The sequence below is a fragment of the Paroedura picta genome, chromosome 18 (genome assembly GCF_049243985.1).
Source record: "Paroedura picta isolate Pp20150507F chromosome 18, Ppicta_v3.0, whole genome shotgun sequence".
Classification (NCBI taxonomy): domain Eukaryota; kingdom Metazoa; phylum Chordata; class Lepidosauria; order Squamata; family Gekkonidae; genus Paroedura; species Paroedura picta.
In genome coordinates, this window is record NC_135386.1 from 18217447 (window position 1) to 18235493 (window position 18047).

The 18047-nt window shown below is 49.1% G+C and overlaps 1 protein-coding gene across 2 annotated transcripts in view; it reads left to right on the plus strand.

Annotated features, from left to right (window-relative positions):
- MAP2K5 (mitogen-activated protein kinase kinase 5) overlaps positions 1-18047 on the plus strand; it is a 111428-nt gene that overhangs the window by 42214 nt on the left and 51167 nt on the right. For both annotated transcript variants that reach the window (XM_077317405.1, XM_077317404.1), the window contains exons 10-16: positions 2712-2780; positions 2898-2979; positions 4363-4424; positions 9196-9244; positions 9469-9542; positions 10554-10604; positions 15442-15513. In XM_077317405.1, the coding sequence (XP_077173520.1) occupies positions 2712-2780; positions 2898-2979; positions 4363-4424; positions 9196-9244; positions 9469-9542; positions 10554-10604; positions 15442-15513 (459 nt within the window). The remainder of the gene's footprint in view (positions 1-2711; positions 2781-2897; positions 2980-4362; positions 4425-9195; positions 9245-9468; positions 9543-10553; positions 10605-15441; positions 15514-18047) is intronic.

Sequence of the window (18047 nt, forward strand, 5' to 3'; positions counted from 1 at the left end):
TATATTGTTACCCTGTTATTTTTATGTTATTATACTGTTACCCTGTTATTATTAGTTAATACTATTAATGTTATAGTTATTTATATGTATGGTTTCTTGTATAGTTTTCAGTTCTATGTAAACCGCCCTGAGCCTTCGGGGAGGGCGGTATATAAATGTGAATAAATAAATAAAATAAAAAACATCTCCAAGTGATTTGGGGCCGAGAATTGAAGCCCCGTCACGGCCCTAAACATGGTTCCTTCCAGCAACCTCCAGTGATGGCTTTAATGGGTTTTACTTACAAAATTTGAGCCCAGTGTCGTCTTAGAGGCCTCCCTGGACTCTCTCTCTCTCGTGCAGAAAGGCAAGGGAGGTGGCATCCATCTTTTCCTGTTTAGTTTTCCGCGAAAGTCTGTTCTTAAATACGGGCCCTCCTGTAATTCCCTTTGCCTTTCCTTCCCCCCTTCACGGGAGAGCTGAGGTAGTTTGTTCTCGCTCCCTGACGTCAGATCCGTTCGGCACTTTGCAAACGTCCCCGTCGAGACGGCGCTTCTGCCTCCGTCCGGGACATTAATCTCTCTTGGATATGATCGAGGTTTAAATTGTGTTTCTGTTTTAACGGGCAAAATGGAGACCGTGTTCGAACGGCTTTTAAGCTTCCCACCCAGGTTCCAAAAAAAAAAAAAAAATGTAAGTGAATATTGTTGGCAAATGACTATTGATCTGGAGAAGTGTGTTAAATGTTTCCTTGGCAGCCTTTCTATTACAGTTACAATTTAATTCAGTGAGAGCTTTTATAAATAACCCTAAAGCAAATTCTTGATAGAAACTGGTTATGCTCCTTTTTCCCCGCTTAGACAGATGTCAATACTGTAAATTGTAGGCTTCGAAACGGGGTCTTTCTTTCTTTCTTTCTTTCTTTCTTTCTTTCTTTCTTTCTTTCTTTCTTTCTTTCTTTCTTTCTTTCTTTCTTTCTTTCTTTCTTTCTTCCTTCCTTCCTTCCTTCCTTCCTTCCTTCCTTCCTTCCTTCCTTCCTTCCTTCCTTCCTTCCTTCCTTCCTTCCTTCCTTCCTTCCTTCCTTTCCTTTCCTTTCCTTTCCTTTCCTTTCCTTTCCTTTCCTTTCCTTTCCTTCTTTCTTTCCTTCTTTCCTTCTTTCCTTCTTTCCTTCTTTCCTTCTTTCTTTCTTTCTTTCTTTCTTTCTTTCTTTCTTTCTTTCTTTCTTTCTTTCTCTTTCTTTCTTTCTTTCTTTCTTTCTTTCTTTCTTTCTTTCTTTCTTTTTTCATGCGCGTGTTCTTCTATCAGCCGCATGCCGTCGTGGGCTGTGGGCTGTGTTAATTCCGCAAAGTGTGTGTGAGTCTCCGATGACTTTGCCACATCCCTGGCAGCTGGCAGCTGCTGATCTCACACCTTTCCTTGCCAGGCAGGGACTGGCCACGTTCTCTATTCCTCGGCCCAGGATGTTCTCCATGGAGCGGGATAAGAACCAGAGGCAGGTTTTGCCAGGCAAACTGACTCTCTTAAGAACAGATGGGCAAAGCTGGCTAGGATTAACGACTTAGGCTTTCCAGTGGCATTTATGTGAATGCCGGGGCAGAATTCCCACTCCCAAAGAAGGTTGACTCCTCTGCCCCCCCCCTTCCAATTTGCTGTGATCCAGAGTAGTTCAATATGCCGGAAGTGCAAGCAAGAACCAGAAATATATGCCAAGCCAAAGACTCTATATTCTGCATAACGAAACTTATAGACATACAGGCATAACACTTGCTCATTTTTTTAAGAGCTGAAATTTAATTTTCTAAATATTTCTGTTTTCAGGGGGCAAACACAAATAAAAAGGATGAGTACTGACACCCTTAAAAGGTTGAATTGGATCCCTAGTTAATAACCGCGAGGGAGGCTGAGGATGTTTTGGATTTTGACCCTGCATGAAGAAGAAAAGTTGGTTTTTATACCTTGCTTTTCACTGCCGGAAGGAGCCTCAAAGCGGCTTACAATCACCTTCCCTTCCAGGCTGAAAGAGCTCTGTCAGGACTGCTCTGTGAGAACAGTAGTATCAGGGCTGTGATGAGCCCAAGGTCACCCAAGCTGGCTGCATGCAGAGAAGCGGAGAATCAAACCCGGCTTGCCAGATTAGAAGCTGCCGCTCTGTCTGAGCCACTACACCAGGCTGGCTCTTTCATGTATAATCAAAGTTTGGATCCAGAGATGCCTTTAAGACCAATAAAAGTTTTATTCAAGGTATAGGCTTTCTTGTGCATGCACACCAAGGCTGACACTCAGAATAAAATAAGATTAAATAAGCAAGCAAATGAGTGCTTTTCCCCTTCTCTTCTCCAGCTTCACTATGTAGCTAATTTTGCTGAGAGGGTGGCCTGAATAAGAACCCAGCTCCCACCTGATCCCCTGCAAGATATGCGTTGGCCTCTAACCCAGGGGGCAGCTGCGGCCTCGTTCAAACGTATCCCTGATCAGCGCACAGTCTGATTGTGAGCCTCGTTTGAGGCAACTTGAAGCTCTGAACGGGTCTACTAAGAAATTCATGGCCTCCCTTGGTTCCTCCAGGAAAACTGGTCCTTCTACACGCACACCACCATGCCCAAGCTGGGCAGCGCAATCCTCGGTTTTGGGACCAAACAAACAAAAAGCAGTGTGATTGAGGGTAAAGATTGACCTGCTGGGGTAGAGGGTCTCTCTTTGTGGTTCAATAAAGTTCCACTTCTCGTTTTCAGGTGATCCCTTTAGATATTACGCTGGAGCTGCAGAAGCAGATCATGTCGGAACTAGAAATTCTTTACAAGGTACGATGGCGTAAGCAGTTAAGTTTTAATTTTGCCTCTCCTGAGCTATATCTCCAACGTCTGTTAATAGATGTTCTCTCTCTCTCTCTCTCTCTCTCTCCCTTTCTGTTTTTGCAGTGTGACTCATCCTACATCATAGGCTTTTATGGTGCCTTTTTTGTCGAAAACAGGATTTCCATTTGTACTGAATTCATGGATGGTGAGTGAGGCGGGTGGGATATTCTCTTCCAAACGATGTGTTCGGCAAAGCCATTTGAATGCTTGTTCCGTGCGCATCCTAAAGACACGCAGAGCCGTTGTCTACAGATGGCGGGACGTGCTGTTATATATTTTTTGGGGGGGGAGAAGAGATTTGAAAAATAATAAGAGCCATCCGTTAGCCTTAATGCATCAAGCAGGAAAGAGTTGTGATTACTTGACGTTAAGTATGCTGCATTTCCTTGAGTGGAGTTGCACTGACTTTTTATTGAAAATTTAAATAGAACAGAAATAAATGCCGGCTTATCTGTGGTTTGATACTTGCCACTTCCACACAATCTGTCTTCGCTGACAAAACAGCTGTTCCCTTTTAATGTTTCAGTCACCAAAACGCATTTTCTTTTCAAGAAGCTTTCCCATTGTCCTGTGTGTGCAGGTTTGCTTATTTAGCTTATTTCGGGCCCTCTTTTCTCTTCAAGACTCAAGGCAGGTTGGGGGGGGGAATCATTCAATATAGGACGTTGAATAGGATACAGTAGGACTAATCTCCAGGGAGAGGCGGTATGAAAGCTGGTGGGTGGGTGGGTGGACGGACGGACGGACGGACGATAGGTAGGCAGGTAGAGATGGATAAATGATAGGTAAATAGGTAGATAGAGATGGATGGGTGACCAAATTTGAGTCCTGTGGTAGCTTTAATACTAACAAAATTTTATTCAAGGTATAAGCTTTCATGTGTGTGTTTGCTTCTTCAGATTCATGCACAGGGAAGTTTCTACCCAGAATTAAACTTGATGGGTCTTCAAGGAGCCCCTGGGCTCCAACTTTGACTTGCTGCTTTAGACCAACACGGGGACCCACCTGAATCTCTCTGCAGAAGTGTGCCTGCACATGAAAAACTTATACTTTGAATTAAACTCGGCTGGTCTTCAAGGTACCCTTGGACTCAAATGTTGTCCTGCTGCTTTAGACAAACACAGCCAGTTTTGTTCTGCTGCTTCTTCTGTTAATTGTTGAGTGAATAAGAACAACGTGTCCCCCTTTTAAGCCCCCCCCCCGAGGTGTTATCCATCTGTATGAGCTGTGGGGAAGGTTTAGCTACCGCTGTCTTGGGTGGGTTAGGTTTTACATGTAAGGAGTTTTATGGTGTGTTTCAATGTGTGGTTTTTTTAATTTGTTAGCCGCCACAAGCCAGGTCACAGGAAGGGCGGGATGGAAGCTGAATTATAAATAGACAAAAATAAAATGTCAGTGTTGTTTATCTGCACCCCACGAGAGACAAGATAGCGAAGTAGAAGTGAGCTCTGACTTGCGAAATCTCGTGCCACAAGAAACCCGTTTCCTTTCGTTTGATACTGACTGATAACATCGTCTCTTGCTCCAGGAGGCTCTTTGGACGTGTACAGAAAAATCCCAGAGCACGTGCTTGGAAGAATAGCTGTCGCTGTAAGTATTTGTCTAACGGGATATAGATGCAGGCGGGTCGGCATGTCGATCTGAAGCAGCAGAACAAAGTTTGAGTCCAGCCCTTGATGGCCCTCAGACTCTGCTGTTTCTGCTTTTTCACACAGGAATCTGTGCATTTTAAACACACAAATCCCCTAAATACTTACTTACAGGCTACACAGTGAGTGGACCCATTAAAAATTGCGGGGAGCATCTGTCCGAGGAGCGGGTGGGCTGCAGAAAAGAGAAACGACAAAGAGAGGGGGCTATTCTGGACCCGACTGGCGTGTTCGGCCTGCCAGACGATTCTGCCGTCATCATTCCGGTGCCGGATTCTGCACACTCCCCACATCATGGATCTTTTACAGTCCCTTCATTTTTTATTCTGAATGAAATCCGTACGAAGAGCCGGGGATGCAAGGGAAAAGAAATCCGCTTTCTGAGCCCCCAAACCCGTCATGCTGCGCTAGACGTTGCTGTTTTCTTTATTGCCTTTGGGTGAAATCCACAGCAGAGCTGACAGGAGTAAATTACCCACATCTTGCTCAATAGCTGTCCGTGGCTGATAATCCAGGTTGCTTGCTAATCTTGCAAAAGTGACCAAGAGCATTTGCCTCACGGCCCTCCCTTTTCCCTCAGTTGTAAGACCTCATGAGATGGTCTGTTTTCTTCCTGGTACATTTTTCTCTCTGTGCGATTGTCACACTTTTGTATTAAGTGTGCAATTAATTACAACATGTGGGATTCTATAGCGAAACTAGCTTTTGGGCAGCCAGAGGGAGCGTTGGAGTCCAGGGGCACCGTTCAGACCCACACCGCTTAATTCTGGATATCCGCTTTCGTATAAGCTGATCTCCAGAATTAAAGGTGCCGAGGGCCTTGGATTTTCTGCTGTTGCTTCCGACCCACACGACAACTCCTCTTGAATCGATTTCGGCAGCATGTTTATCCTCACTGATGCGGTTAGAACTAGCAGTGAAACATTTAATTTTGGGCCAGTGCTCTAAGATAGTGTTCTAGAATAGTATGGACTTTTGGACGTCATACATTTTAGAAGTAGTAAAGAGGAGCTGAGGTTTTTATATCCCGTTTTGCATGACACGAAGGAGCCTCAAAGCAGCTTGCAGACACCTTCCCCCTCCTCTCCCCACAACAGACACCCTGTGAGGTAAGTGGGGCTGAGAGAGCTCTGAGAGAACTGCTGTGTGAGAACAGCCCTAAGAGAACTGACTAGCCCAGGGTCACCCTGCTGGCTGCATGTGGAGGAAGGGGGACTCAAACCCAGTTCTCCAGATTAGAGTCCGCCACTCTTAAGTAATACCCCACGCTGGAATTTCTTAGGGTTATGGTTTGGAAATGCTCATGTTAGATGCCACCTTTCTGTGACTTTCCAGTTTAGTCTTACACAGATACATAAATATAGTTTTGTTGTCTTCTTTCCAGTACATATCCCATCTCCCCATTCGTCAAGACTGCCAGTATGGCTTTGCTAGTCACACCCACATCTCTCTGGTTCCAGCAGTGGCCTGTGGGCATTCACGAGCCAGGCTTGGGAGCCTTCTCCTGTGAGCATTCATAAATATACTGCCTCTGTAAATGGAGGTTCCATCTCAGCCATCTTTTTTGTCTAATCTATTTAAAAAGACGTGTAAGAGGTTTTCCTGCACTTCTTGCGGACACATGCAATGCTTCTTTCTGTTGGTCCTTAGCCTAACTTCTGCTAGTTCATGAAAAGAAGGGAAAGTTCCTTTCTACTTGTTCTTCAGCTGCTGCCAGTAATCTTATAGAATCATAGAATCCTAGAGTTGGAAGGGGCCATACAGGCCATCTAGTCCAACCCTCTGCTCAACGCAGGATCAGCCCAAAGCATCTGATCTGTGTTGGCGCCCCCATCACCCCACTGCCACCAAAACAGACTGCCCCCCCCCCCAAGACTAGTTTCGAACTAGGAATGTTAGATACGCAAAACCCACACCCCTCGGTTGAATGTGACAGGGTGGGAGTGTTGCGGCACAACTGCTGTATGTGAATCAGGGCTTTGATAGTTCTAAGTGGTCTGAGCCTAAGAAAGTTATTCTGTAATGTGCCATTTAATTAAATGCCTGTTTTCCACACTCATTATACATCAAGCTGTCGACAGAAGCCCTTTAATCTAGTGCAGACAGCTCTTTCGGCCCCTTTCATTTTAATTCGCAGCTCCTCCTCGTCTCTCCCCTCGGCTGCCTGCGCGAGGAACAGTCTTTTCATCTGACGCTCTGTCTGTGGAGCCCTCCCAAATGGGCTGTTTTCCAGGCCCCGTGCAGCTTCCGGGGGTCTAGAACAACGCTGGGCTGGCTGGCTTTTGGGGGCTTCTCTGTTCAAAGTGGAGAGTAAAAGTGTTTCATTTTCATCGTCTGGGCGATTTGTGCAATATTAATAACAATTGTTCATCCGGGTTCTGATCAGCGCAGGCTTCTTTGTGGTCGCCAGCGTCCTGCGCATCTCAGTGCTAATGCGCTCACAACTCGCAGTCCCAAAACCGAGATGCAGATGTGCATGAATCTGGAACTTGTGAGAATTTCAGATTTCGAATGAGCTTTGAGCCCTTCGTCGTCTGGAATCTGACTTGGATGGTTTCGTTAGTCTTGAAGGCGCTCCTGGACTTCTCTTTTCTGTTGCTACAGACATCCCATCAGGGTAGAGGATTTCTCTCTTGAACCCAGATCCCTGTAGGAGAGGAAGGGGAAATGGAATCTACAACAGGCTGTTTCCTAGGAGCTCTCAGCCAAACCCCCACCCCTCAGAGATCCCGACGGTCGCGCATGCCCAGCGAATCTCTCTGCTGTTTTTGCTTAACCCAAACCCAGGTCACCAAACGTGGCCATCTTGCCTTTTGCTCACCACTTCCCATTTTATTTTTGAGTGCTAATGTGGATGGAAGCTTTTTTCTCCCAGCCAAAGATAGGCACTTAAACGAGAGAGAGAGAGAGAGAGAGAGAGCGCACGAATGATTGACAGCAGGTATAACTACTTTTTGTGTCAAGGTTTTGTCACGCCTTTGTTGTCTAACCTGCTTGCCTGAATGCCGGCAGAACCTTCTGGGTTATTCCGCCCAAAGAGATTCCGTGGCAGCATCTCTCGAGCATAATGGGGAGAGCCTGCCTGTGTGCGTTCTGAGTCGGGAAAGGACCTCTCGGTGGGCGGCGCTGAATAGCCGCGAGTTCTGATCAATGTACAAGGGGCAGCGGGGCACCGCAGGACTTGTTGCCGCACGGCGCTCTTTTTTAAAAGCAAAAGTCGAAACGGAAAGCGGGCTCTCGTTTGGTTAACCGTGGGCTTTTTAGAGCCACTCGTGCAGGAGGCGCACCGCGCAACAGAAGCTTTTTGTGAACTCGGAGGGGTTGCGTTTTTGTTCTTTCGCTTCCAGAGCGTTCTTACGTTTGTCGTTGAAAATCCATAATTAAAAATCGATGCAAATGGCGGGCCTCTCTCTCCAGCGGGGAGCGGCAGGGGCCTCTGTGGTGCGGCTCAGCTTCCTGGCTTGTGCTCTTGCTGCAAGGACCCAGGGGGCTGGCCGCCCGTTGTGTTCAGGGGCAGCAGTGGACAGGCAGTGAGGTTTTGCACCTCCCACACTCCTGTTACCATGCACCGGCTCCTTCCTAGGTAGAATGGATGGTTTCTATGCCAGTAACGGTTTTCTGAATCGGAAATCTGAACTGGCGGTTGTGGATCTTCGGGACTGTGTGACTGGGCCCAGGAGGTTTAGAGTGGCTGGCGTCTGCAGAGGCAGGACACAGCAAGAGGGGAACCTTGCATGGGCTTGAGGCCGACTGACTCAAAACATCTGGTGCCCCCCCAGATGCCCCCCATGACCAAATAATCGAACCTACCCAGCGATGTGTCAGTATTATTGTTCTGTTAACTCCTGTTCCTGTTATCAGGTCGTGCTCTGATTGCTATTTGTTTTACTGTGTTAATGTTCCATAATGTCACTATTCTACGACGTTTTATGTAAACCTCTCAGAGCCGCAAGGGTGGTATAAAAATCCAATTAAATAATAAATAATAAAAGAAAATAATAAATAACCTCTCCCTGCCAAGGAGTGGGGGGGGATGAACAGTGGCTGGGCATTTTATTTACTCCCCCCCCCCCGGGCACCCACTCCACACTTTGGCATGAAGAGATTCCCATCTTGCCCCATGGAGTAAAGATACCAGGCAGCGGCCACACCCCCCGGAAGGCCTAGATCAGCCGGATGACGCCGGCCATGAAAGCCTTCGACAAGAGAAAGTTTGCTTCCTGCATTTCAGATTTCCAAAGAAGGGCTCCATTTGGTTTTGCAAAATAAAATGCCGGCGTTTCTGGACCCTTTCACCCTGTCCCTAACTTACCCGGGGAGTTCCCAGCAGGCTCCTGCCATGGAGGGCTATTGGTGGGGGGGGGGGCAGATCCTGCCAAGCCCCAACTGCCCTGGTAGCTGTGCAGGAGTAGCAAGGCTCAGGCATAGGGGGCAGCGTCCACAGCGGGCACAGGTTTGCCTGTTGCTGCCTCCTGCACTGCCGAGTCACCTTGCCGTGGCTGGGTCCCCTCTGCCCACGGCCATCGTCAGCTCTTTCTGGTGGCTCCGTGGACGTGGCTTGGTCACTGGGAGTTGCTGCAAAGCCTTTCTGAGTGGAAATGCTGACCCAATAGACACAAGGCGGTGGAGGAGTAAGCGGCAGAAGAAATTAGGTTTTTTATAGGCTTGTCTTAATTTTTCTCTCTCCCTCTCTCTTTCCGCCTTGCTTGCAGGTGGTTAAAGGCCTGACGTATTTGTGGAGCTTAAAGATCTTACACAGAGGTAAGTCGCGGGGGCGTCTTTGTGCTTCGTTACGCGAATGCTGTGATTTTCTGGGAGTTCCATTGCTATGGGGCGAGTGAGGGGCCAGACTCTGCCTGGAGAAGCATTCTGCCACCCACCTGGCCCCTCGGAAATTACAGCTGCATCCCTCCGGCCTTTGCGTTAAATATATAAAAGCAAAAACTCTTTGGCTCCTGATGACGCTCGCTCTGTTTCTCTCTCAGATGTGAAGCCTTCTAATATGTTGGTCAGCACCAGAGGCCAAGTCAAGCTATGTGATTTCGGAGTTAGCACCCAGGTACGTTTCCTCCCCCCCCCCCCCCCCCGCCATTAGCACTGCTTCTCAGAGTGGCCCCAACAGAGCCCCTTTGCCCCTCCCTCGCCTCTACTGGGAATGCGCGATTCCTCCTTTTAATCTCCCGGCCACTTCCCTTCATCAGAATATGATTGTTCATTGTTTAATGACAGTAAAAACTGCTGATGTTGTAATTACTACTTACGAATAGCAAACTTCATTGATATGCAGCCTGGCGCAGAAAGCGTTTTGGCCGAACAAAAGGGAGGGCAGGGCGGGAGGGGCGCCTGGGGAGCCCGACTGGCCCACGGTAAAAATTAATATGGAGAGCAACAATAGTTAGTGGGCTTCGGCAGCACGCAGCACAAATTTTAATTAATTTCCATTTTGGGCTTCCCCTGAGAACCTCCGCGATACTGACCCGTGAGCTCGCCGTAGTCTCGAATTGAATTGCGGCCACCTTTCCTCCCAGCGAAACACGAGGCCCAGGGAGAAGGTCACCGCTGCATTATGCGTTGTCAAAGTCTCTTGTTCCTCCAGCATATTTAGTGTTCATTCCTGCCGGATAATGAAGGTCGCTTTATTCACATCTTGAGCCAGCTGACGGGGGGGGGGGGGGAATAAAATAAAATAAAAAATAGGGGGGAGGAATCCTATTTCCAGTTGACTTTTAAAATTATCCGGCGGGTTGGTGGTGACATAAAAGCTCACAACCATCCCGTTTAAAATGGGAGTTTTTCTGTAAGGTTGCCTGTCGCGAATGGTTGTGCTGCGGGAGTCTTAAATTCGGGCTGTTTCACGAAGAGGGAAGAGCGGATTCAATCATTTTAATGCTTTCACCGGCAAATGTGTTGTCATCGTCACCCCCCCCCCCTCCGCTGCTTTTTCCCTCCCTGTTATATAATTTTTAGCTGATTTATATATAGGATGATTGTAGGTTAAATGAGGAATAATTGCCCGTTTTATTCCCTACTTTATCTTTATATGGCTCTAACAGACTGTTTTGTCTGATAGCTGGTAAATTCCATCGCCAAGACGTACGTTGGGACAAATGCATATATGGCGGTAAGTACGTTTTATTCCGAGACTTAAAACCAAAAATGCCTTCAGTGGATTGCTTAGTTTGGTGGGCCATCTAACTAAGCGTAGTAGTTTGCTCTCCTTCCTTCCTTCCTTCCTTCCTTCCTTCCTTCCTTCCTTCCTCCCTCCCTCCCTCCCTCCCTCCCTCCCTTCCTTCCTTTTTTTGTAAATACATCCTGAGCCATGTGTCTCCAATTTTAAAGGACTTCACTGGCTCCCAGTCCGTTCCCAGGCTCAGTACAAAATACTGCTACTAACCTAGAAGACTAGACAGTCCTGGCCAGCAGGTGTTGGCATTTAATGAAGCTACCATAGGCTGATCCAAGCCTACTATACTTGCATGAAGGATGGGTGACTTTCTTGCAAGCAACTATTGTGCCCTCCCAGCAGGGATGTGGGAACAGTGACCCTCCATAACAGTGGTCCCCAACCTTTTTATCACCGGGGACCACTCAACGCCTTTTACTGAGGCCCGGTGGGGGGGGGGTAGTTTACTCCTCTACTCTCAACCACTGCCCTAACTCTCTCTGATCACTATGGTAATGTTTAAACATCCCTTCAAAATAAGAGACAGACACGCCACAACAATGAACATAAGGAACATTTTATTTTCATGGAAATTTTAACTCATGACAATGACAAATCAATGGGAACCCTGAGCTTGTTTCTCTGCAACGAAATAGTCCCATCTGGGAGTGATGGGAGACAATGACACCTGAAGTGTGTTGTAAAGGGCTGGGGGAGGGGGGAGAGAAGGCGTCCTTCGGGGCCCACCTCCAATTAGTCGAAGGACCACATGTGGTCCGCAGCCCACAGGTTGGGGATCGCTACTCCATAAGACTATCACAAGAGCCCTGCTGGATCAGAGCAGGGAGGGCCCATCTTGTCCAGCCTCCTATCTCACACAGGGGCCAACAAGTTCCTCTGGAGCACCAGCAACAGAGCATAGAGGCCGAGGCTTTCATATAAATATCAGAAGAGCCCTGCTGGGTCAAACCAGTGAGAGTGCATCCAGTCCAGCATCCTGTCTTCAACAGTGGCCAACCAGGCTCTCTGGACAACAGGTCAGAAAGGCCTTCCCTTAAGATTGCCTCCTGGCTCGAGGATTTGGAGGTTGACTGCCTCTGCATATGGGGGTTCCCCTCAGTCTCCGTGGCTAGAAGCCCTCGATAGACCTCTTCTCCATGAATCTATCTAATCCCTTTCTAAAGCTGTCAATTCCTGTGGCCATCACATCCTCTGGCTGCAAATTCCACATTTGAATCACCTTCTGTGTAAAGTGGTGTTCCCTTTTCTCCATGCTGAACCTACTGCCCATCCGCTCCATCGGAGGCCCTAGAGTTCTACTCTTTGGAGAGAGGAATAAAAATGCCACATCCTTCCTGCATGCAGAGGGACGGCTTCTTGCGCTCTGCCCACAGTGCCCCCAGGGGACCATGACTTGTGTTTGCTGCTGTTTTCCTGATCACTGAGTTGTTTGGGGGGGGGGGAGATTTGGACTAAGGTGGGCATAGATCATTTAACCTCTAAAAGTAAAGGAGGGGGCGACTGTAATGGAGCTCGAATGTAGTACGTTTGATAGCCTGCTTCTGCGATGGCTGCCTCTAATCTCCAAAGAGCTCAAACACTCCGATTTAAAGGTGGGGAGGAGGGGGGCACTTCAAACAAACTATTTTATCTACCAGGCCCTCTTCTTGATGGCTGGAAATAGCTGTAATAATTAAATTGTATTATTCCTTTTAATGTACAAACCTCGATTACACATCTATTTCCCAGGTGTACATTAAAGAAATTACTTTCCCCCCCCCCTTATTGTTTACGGATGACGGTGATGCAGCCGTCGCTTAATTGAAAAACTGAGGATTAGAGCCGAGAAGTAATTTCGCCGGTTTCTAGTTTTCGGACTCTTGCTTTGCTTCTCGCAAAGACTTTGTTTCCAGTCCGTCAGCTATTTCCGTGTCGTCTTAACAAGAAAACCAACAAAAATAACATGAGGAGTGCAGAGAGAGAGAGAGAGAGAGAGAGAAAGAGAGAGAGAACAAAACTGTATCCCGTTCCATCTGGCACATTGGAGAGACGATGGGCAGATGCAACTGTTTTGTAGACCCCTTACGGTGTCCTTGTTGTCTGGAATGCCGACCTGGGGCTGAATGAAAGGCAGACAATGGACTCAGCCAATGCAAGGGCCAGCCAAAGTAGATGCCACAAACTGAGTCGGTTCCCCATATGTCTCTCCACTTCATCTGATTGAACCTGGGACGAGCACAATATATGCTCGTTCCCTGTCGTCGTCCCCCCCCCCCCCCCTGTCCCCAAACTGGGTGTGTATGGGAGGTTTTCCTGGTTTTCCTTCTTGGCCAGAAGCTCTTTTGGGGCTTGATAGTTATAGTCCTGCCCCTGAAAGCTCCGCTGCCCTCTGCATAAAGTTGGCTGCTCAGCAGTATTTCCAAAGGAACGTCTTCCGTGGAGGATCGGATGACTCCTGGCCGCTCGGCTGTCTCCAAGCAGGGGAATCGCCTCGAGAGGTCAGGAGAGGCAAAGGAGCTTTCCATGCCCTGCATCGGGTGCTCGGCAACTTGCTCTTAGGGGCATCCAAAGGACACGGCTGTGCAGACTTGGGAATGCTTTTTTTTTCATAATTCTGCCTCAGGTAGTCCTGGAGAAGGGGGACAAGGACCTGGGGCAGGACTCTGAATTCTACATCCAGACTATAGCAACCCTGACGCATTCATGACTCCTGAGGGGTGGCCAAGCTAAGGCTCTCCAGATGCCCCTTATCCCTGATCTGGAAGCTACAACTGGTCCAGAAAAAGAAGAAGAAGATGGCTAGATCCGTCTTACCTCCCCACTTCCACCCAAGGGGGTTAACGTGATAGTTTAGCACAGGCTGAGGGGGGCCCGTTTGACCTTCAAACCCAGCCTCAACCGAAGACCTGGCGGAAGAGCTCTGTTTTACAGGCTTTGTGAAACTTTGACAGCTCCGTCACCAGCAGCCAGAGTTCTCGCAGGAGCACCGTGAAGGACCCACATCCCCACAGTTGCACTGGTTTCCAGCTGAAGCCTGGATCTAGCTTAAGGTCTTGGTCACCGCCTTGAAGGCCATAAGCAGTCTGGGCTCAGTGTCCCTCTCTGCCTGTGCCCCTCATGGGGCACTCCACTCCTCCACCTCTAACTGGCTCATGATCCCTGGCCCCAAAGAGGCATGTCTGAGCCCAGGGCCAGAGCTTTCTCAGTCCTGGCCCCCAGCTGTTGGAACAAGCTCCCAGAAGGGGTCCAGGCCCTATCAGAGCTAGCACAGGACCTGCAAAACGGAGCTCTTCCGCCAGGCATTGGTTGAGGTCAACTGAGTCAACCTCCCCCCCTACAGACGTGCCCATCAAGTTTCATCAAGGGCAAACCTGCGCTGACTCATCTCTGGGGTCACAGTTGATGTGTGAACGCTTCGATTCTTAGTGATGTTATTGTCATTACTGTTACTGTTGCTCTTGTTACCTACCTTGTACCTGTCTTCCATGTTCTCTGTAAGCTGCCCTGAGCTGCAAGAGGAGATGTAATAAACAAATCAGTCTTTATGCAAGGCCCTGCAGCTCACCCTACAGAATGGGAAGCCATCCTCCTTGTCATGTACGGACAGATGGACTCCCATTCTAGCTGCATCTGGAGAAGCGGGCAGGGACTCCCGAAATCCTGTTAGTCTTGAAAATGCTGCTGGACTCCTGGCTCTTTGCTGCTGCCGCAGACTCACTCACAGGGCCACTCATTTCGATCCATATGGGCTCCGATTTTGGTCTCTCCCCCCACCCCACCCCACCCCAGACTGAGCATACCGCCCTTCCCCATGAGCTCCAGCCAGCATGCCCTCCTCCCCGGGCTCCTGCCAGCATGGTCTGCCCTGAGACCCGGAGAGGTGCTTTTCCTGCCCGCACTGCCCGAGTCCTCCTTGATCATTTCGACGGTTGTTCCTGCGATTTCTTACTTAACGTTTACTCGGTGCTAAAAGCTCCTGACCTGGGATTAGTCGCTGAGAGGCTGCCTCCTCGGGAACGCTGGACTGGCACTAATTTGGGCGCGTTTGCCTCCCTCTTAAAGGCCTCTGGTTTATTAGAGAGCAGAGAGGCGGGGGGCGGGGGGGGGGGAGAGCCGTCTTGTAAGGTGCCTGCACCAGACAGGTGCATTAGCGGCACAGTGGGACGGGCGGACGGCCTCGTCGCGTCTCTATCCTTGCGCTTCGCACTGTGCTTGACCTTGGCTGTCCTTGGAGCACCGCTTGCGAGCAGAGGAGTCGCCCGGCTGTTTGGTGCTCCTTTCTGTCTCGAGCCGCATTAAACTCGCCGCTAATTGGCGTGAGCAAAAGCCCTTTTTCATTTGCAGGCTGCTCTGCCCATTAGCTGGGGGAACGTTTAAAGCAAGGCAGGTTTGCTAAGGGTGCCCGTCCTGGCTGCCTTCACACAGCCCCACCGACGGGCTCAGCCGCTGCAGTGGCTCCGGAGGCTCGGAGGAAGGAGAGGCAGGGAAGGGGCTGAGCGGTTTGCCGTGTTTAAAGCAGAGCTTCCCGAATGGAGGGGGGAAACAAACCCCCAACAAACACACACATATATATATATATATAAGTACTGAAGAAGAATTCTCTTACCAGGGGTACCTAGTAGGGTGACCGCCAATACCTTTCCTGGTGAAACCTGTCTATGTGCGCGCTCATGTGCTGCGTGTGCGCAAGTGCAGGAAATGTCAGCGAGCCCAGGAGATCACTGCTTTTACTTCTGTGGCCTAATTTATGCCATTGGTTCAACTGCCTCCTTCTCTCCCTTTCTTTTTCGGACAGCCAGAGCGAATTTCAGGGGAGCAGTACGGCATTCATTCTGACGTTTGGAGCCTCGGGATTTCCTTCATGGAGGTGGGTGCGTTTCATGGCTTCCTTAAAATGCTACCAAACACCCGCATGTCCATTTTTAAGCATTCCTTGTGTGCAGCAGACCTGGCCCCGCAGCTGGGGGAAATGGTGCCGGGGAGGGGAGGGGAGGGGACAAGGGGCCATTCTGGGACCTGAACTCTGAAGGCCTCATCCTCATCTAGGTTGTATCCCTTTTGGCTAGACAACTTTCCTCTCTGCACATGCAGCTCAGCCACGAAGCTTTCATTGGGATCCTCAGACAGTCTGTCTCAGCCTGGCCTACCCTACAGAGTTGTTGTGGGGATAAAAGAGGGAGACGGTTTGGTTCCTGTTAGCGTTGCATTCTATCCCAAATGGCTCCTGTGGGGGAGATGGCCCAGCCCAGCCCCACAGGGTTTCCACTGGGGCCGGTCGCACCCTTTCTCTCCTTGCGCACAGCCTTCCCCCCGCCTGCACCCGTCTCCCAAGTCAGGTGCACGGAACAATTTGTCCGCCTGCACTCTGTTAATTGGTGTGTCATCTGCTCCTCGGAGACTTCCCTTCAACATGATTGCGGTTTCATTGAAGTGGCCTGAGTGATGTGTTAAACGAGGGGAGAGAGAGGAGATTGTCTTGAGAAAGGTGAAGGGGATGCTCACGGAAGCCGCACAAGGTCGTCGCCATTAAAATCACACCGCCTTGCTGTCACGGGCCTGGGTCAGCCGGCATTCTGGGAGGGCAGCCAGAGCATCCGCTGGAATCTCGACACGCTGCCCCTCTGGATAGATTCAAATGAGTAGCTGTGTTGGTCTGAAGGAGCACAATAAAATCAGAGTCAAGCACTCGGAAGCTCACGCCTTGAATAAATCTTTGTTGGTCTTCAAGTTGCTACTGGACTCTGATTTTATTGTGCCCCTCTTGAGTCAGACTTTGTGACCTTGAGTCAGAATTTGTGACCCTGAGCTTGCCCGATGACTCGTTTAGCTAGCAGGGGACCTTCCCTCCCTTTCCTGGGGGAAGAAAGAGGGTATGAAGCTATTCTGTTCAATCTCTTTTGAAGCAACAGCAAAGCCATGCTGAAACGTAGGTCTGATTGGCAGCTCTGCCTTCTAGTTCTGGATATGTAGGGACAAGATAAAGTTCCTTGCAGGGGAGAGGTGGTCTGTGCAAACTCGGACCCCCCCCTCCCCAGTGATGGGAACGAGCAGCAAAGGATTCTGGGAATGCAGGTGTGGATGGAGCCAGATTATGTTTCTGCTGCTGTTCCACTGGGGTCATGCGCTGGGCCCACCCTACCTTCTGTCCATGTTGCTTCTCTGGGCTTTCCGCCGAACTTTCCAATTCTACAGCTGGTTTGGTTTCTTCACTTTCAGCTCTTTCGTGCAGACTTGGACCGTTGGGGGTGTGCCCGGGTGTTTCTCAACGAACTTTTCTCCAGGTTTTGCTGTTGTTAAAATAAGAGAATCCCATGCAGAGTCTTCTGTCGTATCCTGAGATAGTTTCAAGGCAAATGGCTTGAGCCACACTTTTATTTAAGCGCTTTCCGGTTGACGAAGCACACTTAAATTGAACAGGTAGCTTTTGCCGTCCCCGCAGTTAAACCCCGACTCAGCGTTTTTGCACAGACGCTTATGCAGAGGTTGTGACCTGGATTTGTCAATCTTGTCCCACGGTGTGTTGATGCCATCTGTCTAAGGTGTTCATCTGGGTCCAGAGGACTAAACTCGTTTCTGTATTTGGCTGCCCAGTAAATCACCTGCTTACTGGTGGCCTTGCAGGATTCAAAATGTAGGGAACGTTGCGAGTCCTTTGGGGGCCAGAGATGCAGGTTATGAAATACGAGGCAGGAATTGGGCGCTTCCCTTGCAGGTCTCTTAAAGAATTTCCTGAGTCCTCCCTGGAGAGGGAATCGCCGTTTCAGACTGTGTGTTTTTGCTACTTCAGGCTGCAAAGTTTGAACAAGATTTTCCAGATGGGTAGCCGTAATTATTGGAAAAGTCTAAGCAGGAATACAGGCTGTTTGGTGGACTTGTAACTGCACTCAGGTGCATTAGAGCCAAGTAGCTGGAGCTAAAAGGTGAATCACAGCAATTCAGTTGAATTTTGATATGGGGACATTCATTTTTAAAACGCTTGGGAGTGTTTTGTGGACAGCGTTACATTATTTCTGCAAAACTTACTGCCCAAATCTCGATCGGGCGCAACACTGGAAGAAAGCTATGAATTCAGCGCTGCCAGAATGGTTGGTAAAAGTTTTTTATCTGTGTTAATAGCAAGAACGCAAGGCCACCCTGGATTGCAGGTGAAGGACTAAGTCAGGCTCTTCAGCATGGTGCCCGCATGGACTGTGCCACCTTTCCTGGTGCCCACCGAGTGTTTTTAGAAAATGGGTCGGTCCAGGCGGGGCAGGTCCTGATTGCCCACCCATATTGCCCCGAAAGAAAGAAGAAAGCAAAGAAGAGAAATTACTCTGAAGAGGCAGCAACACAGTTAAAAGGATAGTCCTGAAGAAAACGCTAAGAAGTCGAAACCGATCGTTACCGGGGGTCGTTTGCCTG